Source organism: Opisthorchis viverrini (assembly GCF_000715545.1).
Source record: "Opisthorchis viverrini unplaced genomic scaffold opera_v5_432, whole genome shotgun sequence".
NCBI lineage: Eukaryota > Metazoa > Platyhelminthes > Trematoda > Opisthorchiida > Opisthorchiidae > Opisthorchis > Opisthorchis viverrini.
The window spans coordinates 250844-264282 of NW_008752095.1; the positions used below are offsets into that span (position 1 = coordinate 250844).

Consider the following 13439-nt stretch of genomic DNA (forward strand, 5'->3'; position numbering starts at 1 on the left):
TGTTTCAGTCGCTACGATATTCAAGATATCACGATACATGTATATTCGTAATGCACTTCTCATAAGGTTGCTGAAAATTCGTCGACAGCTCACGAGCGGTTTCGCCCTTCTTGGGGCTCATCCGGTAGGCGCAGTCCCCGAGTTTCGCAAAACCAAATTAGTTTGCAAATGAGTGTATTTCGCTCGCTTCGTGCAATTTGGTTTCAAGTAGAACATAAGCTTGACGGAAACTCCGGGACTGCGTCTACCTGATGAGCGCCAAGAAGGGCGAAAGTGGTCGTGGGCTGTCGACGAATTTCCAGCAACCTTATGAGTAGTGCATCTGTTTTTTCCTTCTGAGTTGCAATGCCAATCAAACCATGTTTTGGTACGAAAGTAAGCCGTCTCCAGGGTTGTCCAGTCAGAGTCTCGGGACGGTGACCAGCAGCCAGTTTGACGAAGCCTATGTGAGATCCAAACCCGGGCCACCCAGATAGTAGTACACGATCCAACTAAATCGGCCGATCGATTTGTGATGATACTGTTGACTACTCACTCGGCCGTAGGTCTTATAGTACTCGTTCGTCGTTTGGGGTACTAATAGAGTGAATGGTAGGTCGGCGTTATCAATATCGCTGATTGATTACTTGCGGTGTGTCGAGAAGATTGGTCGGTGTGAATTCCTCGTGGTCCACCAACTTTGGTCTTCGTAGATCCCATTGGTGATGGCCGGTGACACACACACGTTCTTCGAGCCACTCAGCAAAATTTCGCTTTTCCACATGTCTGTGGAGCCCGATGAAGGTGACCCTCGCCATCCGATGAGTGTCCTCACATGGCGATTTAGAATACGACAGTCGTGAATCAGCCGCACCCGTTTGTGCCAAGCATTGTTCTGTTCAACAGGCGATTTTCTTACTGTTTTCTAAGCGTTTCAGGTTGCTATCATTTTACTTTCGTTCTCCGTTTGATTTAGCAAAGTTGCCACCTGTTTGGTAACTCGAGGCCAACTTCAGAAGACCCCAGCTAGCGGCCCGTTGGTTGCAAGTGAAGCTATTTGCAGCCCACGTATGATACTGAACGATCGTGGTGAACGGATTACCTCCGTCAGTCCAGGTTACGTCGCGAAGGTCGCTGGATGGAAAGACTTACCTCCGGCGGGCTCTCTCGTGTTGGAACTGACGAGTATGGTGAGTTGTTTTCTGTCACCTTCTTTACCATTTCAGACTCTTACTTAATTGAAGATCAGCAGATGGGACCACCAAATATCCGTCTCCAGTGGACGCTGATGTTTTCGTCAAATCCGTAATGAGGCAGCTAGAAAGCGCGTTTTCGGTTGTGCAACGAGTACCTCCATTGAAGAATGTGTCCAGAACCAGAAGGTGCGTTGGTTGGGACATGTGTTGCGTACGCCGAACCATCGCTTGCCGAAGAGAGTTCTAACGTAAACAGAGAGGTGGCCAACCCTTGACTTGGTAGAGGAGTATGAAGGATATCATGAAACGCTTTGCCTTACAGATGGGAACCGCGTTATCCTCACTGCATGGTTGGAGAAAGTACATGATATAGCTGCCAACCGATATCAGTGGCGTTCTTGTTGCTAGTTTTTATCCAGTTTGCCTGAGTGAGTGTCTGGAGGTTTGCGCACCTCGGAATGATTGTGGTAAGCTAGCAGCAAGTCCCTTCTTCGTCCACTTTTATTCTTTTCTCTACAATAAGGCTTTCAAATAAATCATGGTTGTACGGCAGTGAAGCATCGGTGTTGAACACATATCGTGCTGTCGATGATGATGCTGGTGTTCCCAGAAGGTCGCAATCGTGACTTGAACAGCAGTTTTGTATGTGCTTACACTCTCAATCTCCTGGCGCCATCCTCCCTGCTAGCTCTTTTCAGTTTCACATTCTGCACTGATGAGCTGTACTTTTATCTAGATTCAGCTCCTCAGCTCAACCTACAGTGGTAATTCAAAGTGTCGTTTGCTTTCATCCACTGTAGTCCGAAGCTACTGAAGTCATCCGGTTCCGTCGAAATATCCGTATGCAGAAGAAGGCTGAAGAGGATCACAGTGCCTACCTTGACAAAATGGCTCCTTATCAGGAACAGTATAACGAGTTTCTGCGCGAGCGGGCGAAATCCCCTCGGGTCATGTGGCGCAAACTTTCAGTAAGTTGTTCTTCCTGCATAGACGTTAGGCGAACGTTAGGTGCAGACAGTACACCGCTACTTCTCTCTCCCGTCAATCTATTTTTTTCAGGCGAATCGTCCTGATTTCCAGTCAGTCATTCAGGCCACTCAGAGCGGTGTTCCGGTGTTGCCTCTTTTGATCAAGACAGATGTGCATGGCAGTTTGGAAGCCATTCGGACCATTCTGTCCACCTGTCCTTCGGACGAATGCGTCCTCGAGTTCGGACAATCAGGTGTCGGTCCGCTCACCGAATCCGAGGTGGAAACAGCGGAAGCACTGGATGGTGAGTGGTGAATGCAATACGTTCTAATAGCCTTCTTACTTCGTTCTATTGAATACCCAGGCATTCACCGGTTGCTAGAAAACTGATGAACAGGTACGGAACCAGAGGTGTGAACGTTCACGTACGTTGCTGTGTAGGATGTCCCTAACAATCCTGGTTTCATTGTCTCCGTATTATAGGCAAACTGAAGCGATTGTGGTGTCTTACACTGTGCGCCAAAAAGTGATGAGCTGAAAAGTTTTCACACGTCGGACAACCCAGAAATTTTCCTGTGTATGCAGCGATTGTGTTACGTAGCTAGTCCGTGAACTTTTGCCGCATCTTTTCACGTCAGGTCCTATTTTGCGTTGCTATATACTTTATCAGATTTCCGCATCTCAGTAAACCTCCTGAATGGTTGATGTCGAATCTCATTGTGCCTTCTTCAGGACAGTAACCTCTGTTTGGAAGAGTGTTCAGAAACCATATGAGTAGTACATTATGTCCATAACATGTATTGCGATATTTCGAATTTCGTGCCAAGTGAAACACGAAGCGACCTGGTGCAGGGCATTCAGTTGCTTAAAATTATCATGAACGAGAGATCTAGCCGGGTTCCAAATGATTCTCCCGTCAAAACCAAATAAGTATGCAGATGATTGTATTTCGCTAGGCAACGAATGTCTGACGAACAGAGCCCTCCAGATCCCCAGCGGTTTGCAACCAGAAGTGAGAGAAGACTGACCATTTATCGTGATCGATTTTGGACGCGAATGTTGAAGGCAGCTAGTTTAACTGCCGCCGCGATTTTGAGATGCCTAAGGCTGCCGGCAACAGCTGACGCGAAACTACGAGCAATTCGAAACGAATGGGGTTGTCAGTTTTAACGGATAGATCTGCAAGAAGAGTAACTTAATAGGATCGAAGATCGCTTATCTGTTCCGCTTCACGCAGCAAGTAAGATGATCGGGCCAATTACACCACGCGGTGACCGAAAACTCGCTTTCTAATTACCTCTTTACGGACCTACCCACAACAATTCACACGAGCTATGGTCCTGAGACAACGATTGTCGAACACCTGAAGACATCTCACTTCCGCTGCTCGAACAGTCCAAGACTCACAGCCATACAACAAAACAACCCGCACTGTAGTTTGATACACACGTCCCTTGAAATTCAGGGATACAACATTTTGACGCCACAGGTGTCTCAAATTAGCAAACGCGAATCGGACCTTGCAGATTCGTGCATTGACCTCATCTGTCACACTACATTCAGAACTAATACAGTTTCCAATATACGTAAAACGCTCCACAACTTGCCGTACCTCTCCCTGGATTTTAAATAGCGCGTTCAGTGACTGCGCATCCACAAGCATGACCCTACACTTTGTGGGTGCAAAGTGCATACCAAAGGACAGGATGACCTTGTTCAGTTCATCCAAAAACACCTACGCCTTCTTTTCCTCGAACATGAGGACGATGTCGTCCGTATATTCCAAATCAACAAGGTTTTTGTCACAGGCTACTTGAACACTAGTGTTTTGGAGACCCTCCAGCGTTCGCCTTATGACTTCACCGATCACGAACTTAACTAGGTAGGGAGAGTGTCCATTACTGACGGACACCGCTTAGTGTACAGAAGCCTTTGTAGGGCTCGACGTTTACTCTCACACGTCCAGAAGTCTGGGAATACAAACAGCTTACCGTGTTACGGACTTCCGGCTAATTCCTTCGTTGGCAAGCGTGTCAAGCGGAACAGACCGATCAACCGAGTCAAACGCGCCATGGAAATCCAGGAACACTGGAATTTTGGGTCGTTTATACGTATGGCGTTGTTCTAGCGCCTAACGGGGTGTGACGATTTGGTCAACGCAAGGTAGCGATGTTTGGCAGGAAATGGCAACGTATTGCATCTCGACTCTAGGACATAATTCAAGACAATTTTTGCAAAAAAACGTTAACATTGGGAGTATGGCATACTAATCTAATTTAGTGCGAGATCACTTTTCACCATGCGTACAAACGGGGGCGGGATGGACCAAGTGGTTAGAGCGCGAATTTACTGACCGGAAGATCCGTGGTTCGAACCCGACCTCTGTCTCTCGACTTCCCCTGTCTAAGCTTGGGCCACCTGACAGTATATCAACCCTCGTGTCTTCTTCGTGTGGCATGGCAGCTAGGCGCCGAAAGGGTGCTACAGCTGAATGATCTATTATTATTATTATTGTTATTATTATTATTATTACTATACGTACAAACGGTCCACAATTTTAGTGGTCTTTGTATTCGGACCTGTGAGGTTATACGAAGGGCCCTCCAAAAGCATTCGTACACATGGTGCTGTCGATCAATGGTACCTACTGTGTCAACTCCTATTTAATTTCGTGATCGGTGAGATAATGAACCGAACGCTAGAAGGTCTTCAAAACCCTGTGAGAACCTTATCGATCTGGAATATGTGGACGAAATCGTTCTTGTCTTCGAAGAGGGACGGAAGCTGCAGGTGTTTTGAATGAACTGACCAAAGTCATCCCGTCCTTTGGTATGCACTTTGCACCCACAAAGTGTAAGGTCATGCTTGTGGACGTGCAGCCACTGAACGCGCCACTCACAGTCCATGAAGAGGTACCGGAAGTTGTGGAGCGTATCTTGGAAGTTGTATTAGTTGTGATTGCAGTGTGACAGATGAGGTGAATGTACAAATCTGCAAGTTCCGGTTTGCGTTTGCTAATTTGAGACACCCTCTGAATCCTAAGGGACGTATCTATCAAGCTACGGTACGGGCTGTTTTGTTGTATGGCTGTGAGACTTGGTCTGAGGCGTCTTCAGGTGTTCGACAATCGTTGTCCCAGAACCATAGCTCGTGTAGATTGATGTGGGCGTATCCCTATAGAGGCAATTAGGAAGCGAGTCTTCGGTTGTGCAACGGGTACTTCCATTGAAGAATTTGTCCAGCACCAGAAGCTGCGTCCTTTAGGCCAACTTCCAAGGTGCATGAGATGCTCCACACTCTGAAGTGTCTTCCCTTGAATTGTAGGTGGCCTGTTCAGTGACTCCATGTCCAGAAGTATCATCTTATACTTTGTGGTTGCAAAGCGCACACCAAAGAACGGGATAACCTTTGTCAGCTTATCGAAAACACCTGTGCCTTCCGTTTCGCATCCAAGACGAGAACGATTTCGCCTACGTATTCCAGGTCGACAAGATTTTTCTTGCAAACCATCGAAGACGTTCGGCGGTTCGTGTCATTATCTCACTGATCACGGAATCAATTAGGAGTTGATGCAATGGGTACCCTTAATGACCACCAGTTTATCTACGGAAGCTTTTCGTGCATCCATTGCCTCGGAGGCATGCTTAGGAGAACGGACCGGTCGACTGAGCCCAATGCGCCGTGGAGATTCATGGTTACTGAACTTGTGGGTCGTTTATACGTTTGGCATTGCTGACGGATTGTGAAAATCTGGTCAACTCAGGCCATTCCCCGATAGGATGCTGCTTGCTTCTTTCGTGTCAGTGTTTTACGATGCTGAAGCACTGACGCTAGGCGTGTCGCTGCAACCTGGGTCAAATTGATCTCTTTGTCATTACCGCACCCACTAGGAGCCCCCTTTTCTGATACTGGGTACCATCACCACTTGTTCCCAGTTGTTCTTCCAAAATGCAGCCAAACGGTTCGTACCATGAGCCCACTGGCGCCTGAGGGAATGCATGCGGTCATGTGGGGTTACAGGGTATTCCAGGTCCACTGTCCATGGTTCTTCTTCAGCTGTAGGATCCAAACGGAAGGTAGCGGGTAGCCGCGAAAGATGTTGTCCAAAGTATTCGGTCAATGCGTTCTTTTTTATTCAAGATTGTCGCGCCACTTTGATTCTTGATTGTTCCGCTCACAGGTGGTTTCTGGAGATATTTCGTGCGGATCAACTGAAATGATCTTCAGGCATTGCCATCCTCGTGAGCCTCGTTTAATTCCTGAACCTTTCGTGCCCACCAGGCGCTCGCCCACTTTCAGTTGACGTCTGATACTTGATGATGATGATACTTCATCGGGCCAAGTTATGTTGGAGACCGGCGGGGTGGCGGTTCTCTCTGATATCCTGTGCTTGAGGTTTAATAGCAGCGTATCATGGGAAGAACTCCCGCACTGTGCATAGATGTGGCGATCTACTTCCAGCATGAATTCACGCCTGATAGTGGAATAGTTGGGAGAGACTTCAGAAGGCAATTCTGATACATTTGCCTAACTTCCGGATCTGCCAGTCTCTCCGTTTCTAAGTCATTTATCTGCACCGCATGCGGTCCTGGAGCGACTCCGTACGATGGCGCGGTCGGAACCAAAGGGAGTTATTGATCCACGCCATCGGTAACTACTGGAGATGTGATCAATTTGGGTTGCTAATTAGTATGTTGGCTTCACTTATTCCGGAAGCTATTATGCATAAAAGCATCCTGTGGTTATCGCATAGCTAATACACTCGTTCGCCATTATCTGCACGCGTGGAATCCGGTCCATGTCGACCACCTGACGGAGTCTTAGATGTGCTGTGCCTGCCCACTTGTACATTCAGACCTCCGGAACCAGAACCTGAAGAGACCGTGAGATCGGTGAGAATCAGACTTGTTCAGCTCGGCGTTTCGTGTTCCACCGCGCAGATTCTAGCGTGACTGTGTTGGCGATTTCATGATGGCTTCTTATTTATGATTGTAGTCATTCCCTTGGTCTCATAAAAGGCTCTCTCAAGCTGTCCTGCATTTGGATGTATCATAGTGAGTGGAGCAGCGATCCAAGGGCCAGTAGGGGAGTTGGAAAATCGCATCACCTGTCCACCGTTATCCTCAGCGAGAGATAATTCGCGGAGATTCAGCTATGACACGGAACCTTTAAACCAAGATGACCGGCTATCTTCGAACTGAACACATAATGTTCTTGCTGATGACTGTGTTCGTCTTGATAGCAAGCTTAACAGTATCCCCACTGTCCGAAAATTCCTCGAGGATAGGACACTGCATGGGCTTCTGTTTGGTGAATAGAGCACTACTGTGACCCGTGTAGGAGAGGGGCATTTCCTGGAAAGTCCTGAGATTCATGCCGATTGGTTTTTATTTGAATTTTCCCCACTTATGCAAATCAAACGCAACCCCATAGGATATGAGTCATCTGTTTTTCTCCACTACTCTTTCACCAGCCACAGTGCTTCTGTTCAACGTAACCCCTTTACCACGTGCCGTACAACTCGCCGAATCTCTCCATGTTTCTGTCAGACAGCACAATATCATCTACCGTTTGGCAGAGGATGTACGGGAAATGGTAAATCAGCTGTTACCGTCATCATTTGTGGAGAAAGTGGTCGGTGAGTGGTTGTCATGATGATTTACACTGTTGGCGAGGTTTCTGCGCGTTCTTACGCATTTTTCTTTAGAATTTTTTTTGTTAGGGATTACGCTTTTTATTCCGAATTTCCAAGAAGACTTGTGTGTTCTTCGAATCCGTTCTCTTAGTGGCCAGCCGATCGTAATAAACGAACTTCACGTCGACTGGACGGATTTGTCACGTGCGGGCTACATCATGATCATCATCACCATCATTGTCAGCTGTAATAACCGCGTACTCGTCGTACAGTGGTTGTAGCTGCCGCAGTTTCGCTCACCGATGATTTGGGTGGGGCTTAGATAGCTACGCATTGCAGGCGGCAGCTGATAAATTGGTGCCTAAATCCAGCACTGTCAGTGGGCTGTCAAGTGAGGGGTGAGAGATGAGTGAGAGAGGTGAGGGGGTGGGTGAGATTCAGTTGAATCTCTCGTGAAAACCAAGTTGATTTGCAAATGAGTGTATTTCTCGACTACTGCATGGTTTTCGGTGTTCGGCTTAAACTGTTACGATATACAGTGATTTTGGTCTATTTTAGTCTGACAACAGTCAGTGTGTAAGTTGATTCGCCTTTACTCCAACATTTTCTGTGTGTGAAACGCACTGCTTATTTGCTGCTTATGTTGCTTTATGTTTTAAGTATCTTTAGCGTTCCATCTCCTCGCCTACGTTGTCCACAGTCTGGACTTTTGTCCCCAATTTCAGGTGAAGCGGAGATTTTACAACTTTTTGAAGTCAAGGAATCTCGTGGGGGCGGGAGCAAACCTCTGCGTATTCCGGTGGCTGGATGTCGTTGTACAAAAGGGGTACTTCTGGCAGGTGGTCAGGGAGCACCAAAATTGCCACCAGATCAAGGTATGTTGGGCTTCCCTCCGGCATCAGGGCTGGTTATGACGCCGTTTTTCCCTAAACCGTGAATTTTAGCTTGTTCTCTTCCATTACACACACATGTGGATAATGCAGGTTACTGATGTCAAAAAACCACGCAACTCTAGTGCACACTTTTACCGTGACCATCTTGTCTTTGTGTCCTTGTGATTATCAGTTCTTCACTGTTATTTGAGGGAATTCGGCCATGATTATGATCATCATCATCAGATGTGCGAGCCGCGTACTTGTCGTACAGTGGTTGTAGCTGCCACTGTTTCGTTCACCGATGATTCGAGGACGTGGGGTAGTTAGCTGCGCATTGGAGGCGAGAGCTGATAAATTAGTGCATAAATGCAGCACTGTAGGTGGACTGTTAAGTGGCGGGATTGGGAAAGGAGCTATGCATTGAAGGCAATAGCTTTGATGCACGAGCGCCATTGAGGGCGCGACTGCGCCATGTCTGACAATATCTCTAACCGTTGATATGACCCGTCTATGGGGTCCCCATCCAGTAAGACGGCAATTACCAGCTGCCAAGTCATTGTTTGACCGCCTCTGTCTCGTTTCCATCCTTAATGCGGTTGTGCGAAAAGATCCTTTCGAGGAAGTCGGTCGACTAGCATACGGAGCCAGGACAACCTGTCAAGTGTGATCAGTTCATCTACTGAGGGTGAGTTATTTCCCCTCGATTACCATTCGACGTACTTCAGCCTTGCTTATCCGGTGTTCCCACCACACCCGGGCAATGCTACGAAGTATCGATGGTCTTTTGACGTTCTCGGGGCGCAGTGATCAGGTTTCTTATCCGTATAGTAATATGGAGCACACCGCAGCATTGTAAACTCGACTCTTGACAGAAAAGCTGATGTCACGCCTACGCCACAGGTGACGCAAGTTCACAAAGGCTTCTCTGGTCTTCCCAATCCTGGTGGAAATATCATCTTTCGCGAGACCACTGGGACTGATATGGCTGCCCAGGCGAACAAATTTGTCTACTATATCAGTCGGTTCATCCGCAAGCATGAAGCTAGAGTTCGAGCTCATCCAGTCTTGCAGTAGCAATTTACACTTTGCAGGTGTGAAGTTCAATACCAAACCGCGAGGCAGAATTATTTAGATTATTTAATATTGTTTGCATTACCACGGGATCAGATCCCAGAAGCGCTATGTCGTCTGCGTACTGGATATCTGTGAGCAAACGCCAGGGAGCACTTCGATCCCACAGGTATTAGGGGCTGATAGTAAGCTTTCCATAACTGTATCGGTGACGAAGTTGAAGAGGACAGCCCTATCTGACACAATTTGATGTGGTGAACACAAACGAGAGCTTCCACTGGACCTTCGCACGGCCGCGAGAGTTCGCGTACAGCGCCTTAATGAGGGTCAAGAATTTATGGGGGACACCTTTGCTCCACAGACACTGCCATAGTGCTTGGCGGTCCACAGAGTCAAAGGCAGCTTTCGATTCAAGAAACACAATCATTATTGGTTGCTGTTCCAAAATTTTTCGGAGGGTGGAGATATGAATGATGCATCCTTTCGCAGGACGTAACACAGTTTGGTTTTCACGAATCTGCCTCCCTCTATGTTCAGTCAACCGTCGAAGGGTAGGGCAAGAAAGGACCCTCGATGTCACAGCTACCAGGCTGATCCCACGGCAGTTTTCACGCAGCGTCCGCGTACCCTTTTGAAGATAAGAATAACTGTCGACATGCCCCAATCTGCAGACACCTTCTCTTGGTTCCATACAGCGCGAATATGTTTTGTCAGATGGGTCACCAGGAATTCTCCGCCTTTGAAGAGGACCGGATATAGACCTCCGATTCTGGTACTCTCTCACGTTTTACCACGGATATTTCGTATTTGATTTCTTCTTCCGACGGGCGATCATTCATCAGGATATTACCGCTGACACGTGTGGTAGGCCTAGGGTCAAACATTGTACTGTACGTGAAGATGAAACGATTCGAATGCGTTTTTGTGACACAATTTCGGTGTTAACTGGTGATTGCACAACCGTATATCGTCTGCGAGTCTGGAATGTGTATCAGAAATGTTGGACGCGGTGGTTAGGGTGCCAAAGATATTGGGGGAAAACTGTGTTTCCAATAACTTTTGATGCAAGAACAAGGGCGATGAAAACTTTGTCGTTGCTGAGTTGTATTGCTTTGCTCCAGACTATTCCGTATTATGGCTGTGTGATGTGGCTCGGAATGCGACCTCCATGCACACAGTCTAATGTGAACTGTCGATCGAACCGTTGTAACGTGGTTTACTACTGATATCGTCGTTCAGTTGTAGCACCCTTTCGGTGCCTAACTGCCATACCACCCGAAGGTTTCCTAAGGGTTGAAATACTGCCATGTTGTCTAAGCCTAGACAGGGTAAGTCGAGAGGCAGAGGTCGGGTTCGAACCACGGACCTTTCGGTCAGTAAATTTGTGCTCTCGGGCTATCTCGCCCAAGCTAACTCCAACTCTCTCTCTCAGTGTTTCTTTCACGGCTGCTCTGTTTCTGGAATTGCACCTGACAGTGATGAAAGCAGCAAACAGAACAAAAACACCGAGTTCGGTATAGGATGGCTTTGGCTAACGTCGTTTGCTTCTGGTCTTTATCCATGTATAGATAGCAAGAGATTGATCTGGCTTCGTTTTTTGTCTCCGCCAGACGTATGTAAGAATTCATGACCATGTCGGATCTTTCACGGTTCAGTACTTTATCATGTTCCCATTTCCTGTGTCGGGCTCCTGACCCACATTATGTTAGTGAGAAGAAAGAGCAAACAGTGAGACATCTGGAAACTACTCACAAGATTGCTGAAAACTCTTCGACAGCCCACGACCGGTTTCGCTCTTCTTGGGGCTCATCAGCTAGGCGCATTCATCTGGCCCATACATAGTAAAGTGGGTGTGATACGGTGAGGGAGAGATGCCTTGGTGTAGAGCAGCTGCTTCGGTGTGTCAGAGAGTTTGCGCGTGTGCATGTCCGTACGTCGTTCCATCATCGATCTGACCTGTGACTTGAGTGGTTGATTGGGTGCGCGTCCGATTGATTTGCTCGCGTGAACGCTGTCGGTCGACTGAATGTGACCCAGTTGTTTGCTCACCCGTCACGAAAGCGGACCAGTTGGCCGCGTGTACACAATGCAGGCGCCCGTGTCATTACTTACGTGTTTTTCTGACGCACTGTGAACTAAGCTGTTTGACGTCTCTAAAAAAAATGCTTTTGACTGCTTGCGACGTAGGGAAAATCACTTCAGTCTTGGGCTTGCGCTATCTAAAAAATTACTGCTTGAAGTGCTCCTTCAATCATTGATACCACCCGTTACGAATACTACCCTGTCGTTTGACCAAATACAATGAGTCAGCGCGTTAGTCCATGATAATGCGGCGTAAACAAACTGAGACTGAATGGAATGCTAGCCAACCTACAAGGTATACTCTCCGAAGTGGTTAGAGCGCGAATTTACTGACCGAAAGGTCCGTGGTTCGAACCCAACATCTGCCTCTCGACTTCCCCTGTCTAGGCTTGGGCAACCTGTCAGTATCCCAGCCCTCATTCAACCTTCGGGTGGCATGGCATTTAGGCACCGAAAGGGCGCTACAGCTGAACGGTACTCTCCGAATACATTGGGATAAGTTCCCCTACCGAAGATAGGGAATCCTCTTAGGAAATTTCTCACATCGAGGATTACATCCATCTTTTTTAATGATGAACTTGTCGGATAAATACACTTACTCCGCGGCAAGTCCTCCAAAGGCTAGAAGGGACGGGGTTAATCGATTTTGCCCCGTTTGACCTGTCTCAGCTCATTTTCGTTTGTCACATACCACTCGTTCAGCGCACTTTCTACTGTTTCGTTACTGTTCCTTCTTGATCCGAAAGCACTACTCGGGGAGGTTGTTGCCGTACACTACCGTCTAATCCGCCCAACTCGATCGTCCTCCAACGTGAACGAAGACCATTCTGATGGCGACGAAGCGGGTACAGTGTTGGTAAGCCGAGCCATCTGCCGCTCTCTGCGACACGAGCGAACCGCGGTGGATTCGATCCGCAAAGGAGTCGAATGTGGACTCGCGCTAACAGATCCCGAGATCTCTGCTGGAAGTAGCAAAGGAAAGCTCAGGGTGTTGGATCCTTCAGAGAATTTCATCTCGAATTGGCAAGTTGGTGATGTGGTCCAGTGCTACGTGCTATTGAGGGAACATCGGAAAAGTCGCTGGGAGTTCGAGACAAAGACGTCTTCCACACATGATAGCTAGTGCCGAATTTGTTCAGTCTCACTTTTCCGGTCGTCATTAAGACAGATGCAGAGAGCCATGTCGCCTGTACATAAATCCTGTCAGTCTTTCAAAGTAATCCTCACATGTAACACGTACTGTTTCACAATACAAAAACTGAGCATGCTTTCTGACTCATCGTTTCGTTTAGACGTATTCATGGGTTTTGGGGTAAACCGAAAAAACCTGCAACAAGTTACATCACCAGCCGTTCGTGCATCTCCGATTTGAGAAGTAGATTATGCAACCCGTTGTCACAGTTAGATTTTCTTCAGGCATCATTTTAAACACGTCATCTTGTCAGTCATAACGAGGGTCCGTTTTCAGGTCCAAACATGAATGGTCCACACTCACCTGCTAATGGCGCGCTTCAGGTTGTTCAGTTGTTGGTGAGACCAGTTGAAACTCGGCAAACCTGCTGAGGCTGTGCCGCAGGATGACGTCAGTTCAGTTGTTGGGTAGCTCAGCAAACCAACCAGCTGCATGATCGA

The 13439-nt window shown here is 47.6% G+C and overlaps 1 protein-coding gene across 1 annotated transcript in view; it reads left to right on the plus strand.

The window, feature by feature from the left end:
- The window catches only part of T265_11007 (hypothetical protein), a gene marked incomplete at both ends in the record, with an annotated part of 24405 nt that extends 11322 nt beyond the window's left edge, over positions 1-13083 (plus strand). Inside the window, 6 exons of the mRNA XM_009177544.1 lie at positions 956-1169; positions 1976-2143; positions 2235-2448; positions 7618-7782; positions 8505-8654; positions 12554-13083. Coding sequence (XP_009175808.1) covers positions 956-1169; positions 1976-2143; positions 2235-2448; positions 7618-7782; positions 8505-8654; positions 12554-12930 — 1288 coding nt within the window. The remainder of the gene's footprint in view (positions 1-955; positions 1170-1975; positions 2144-2234; positions 2449-7617; positions 7783-8504; positions 8655-12553) is intronic.
- Positions 13084-13439: the final 356 nt, after the last annotated feature.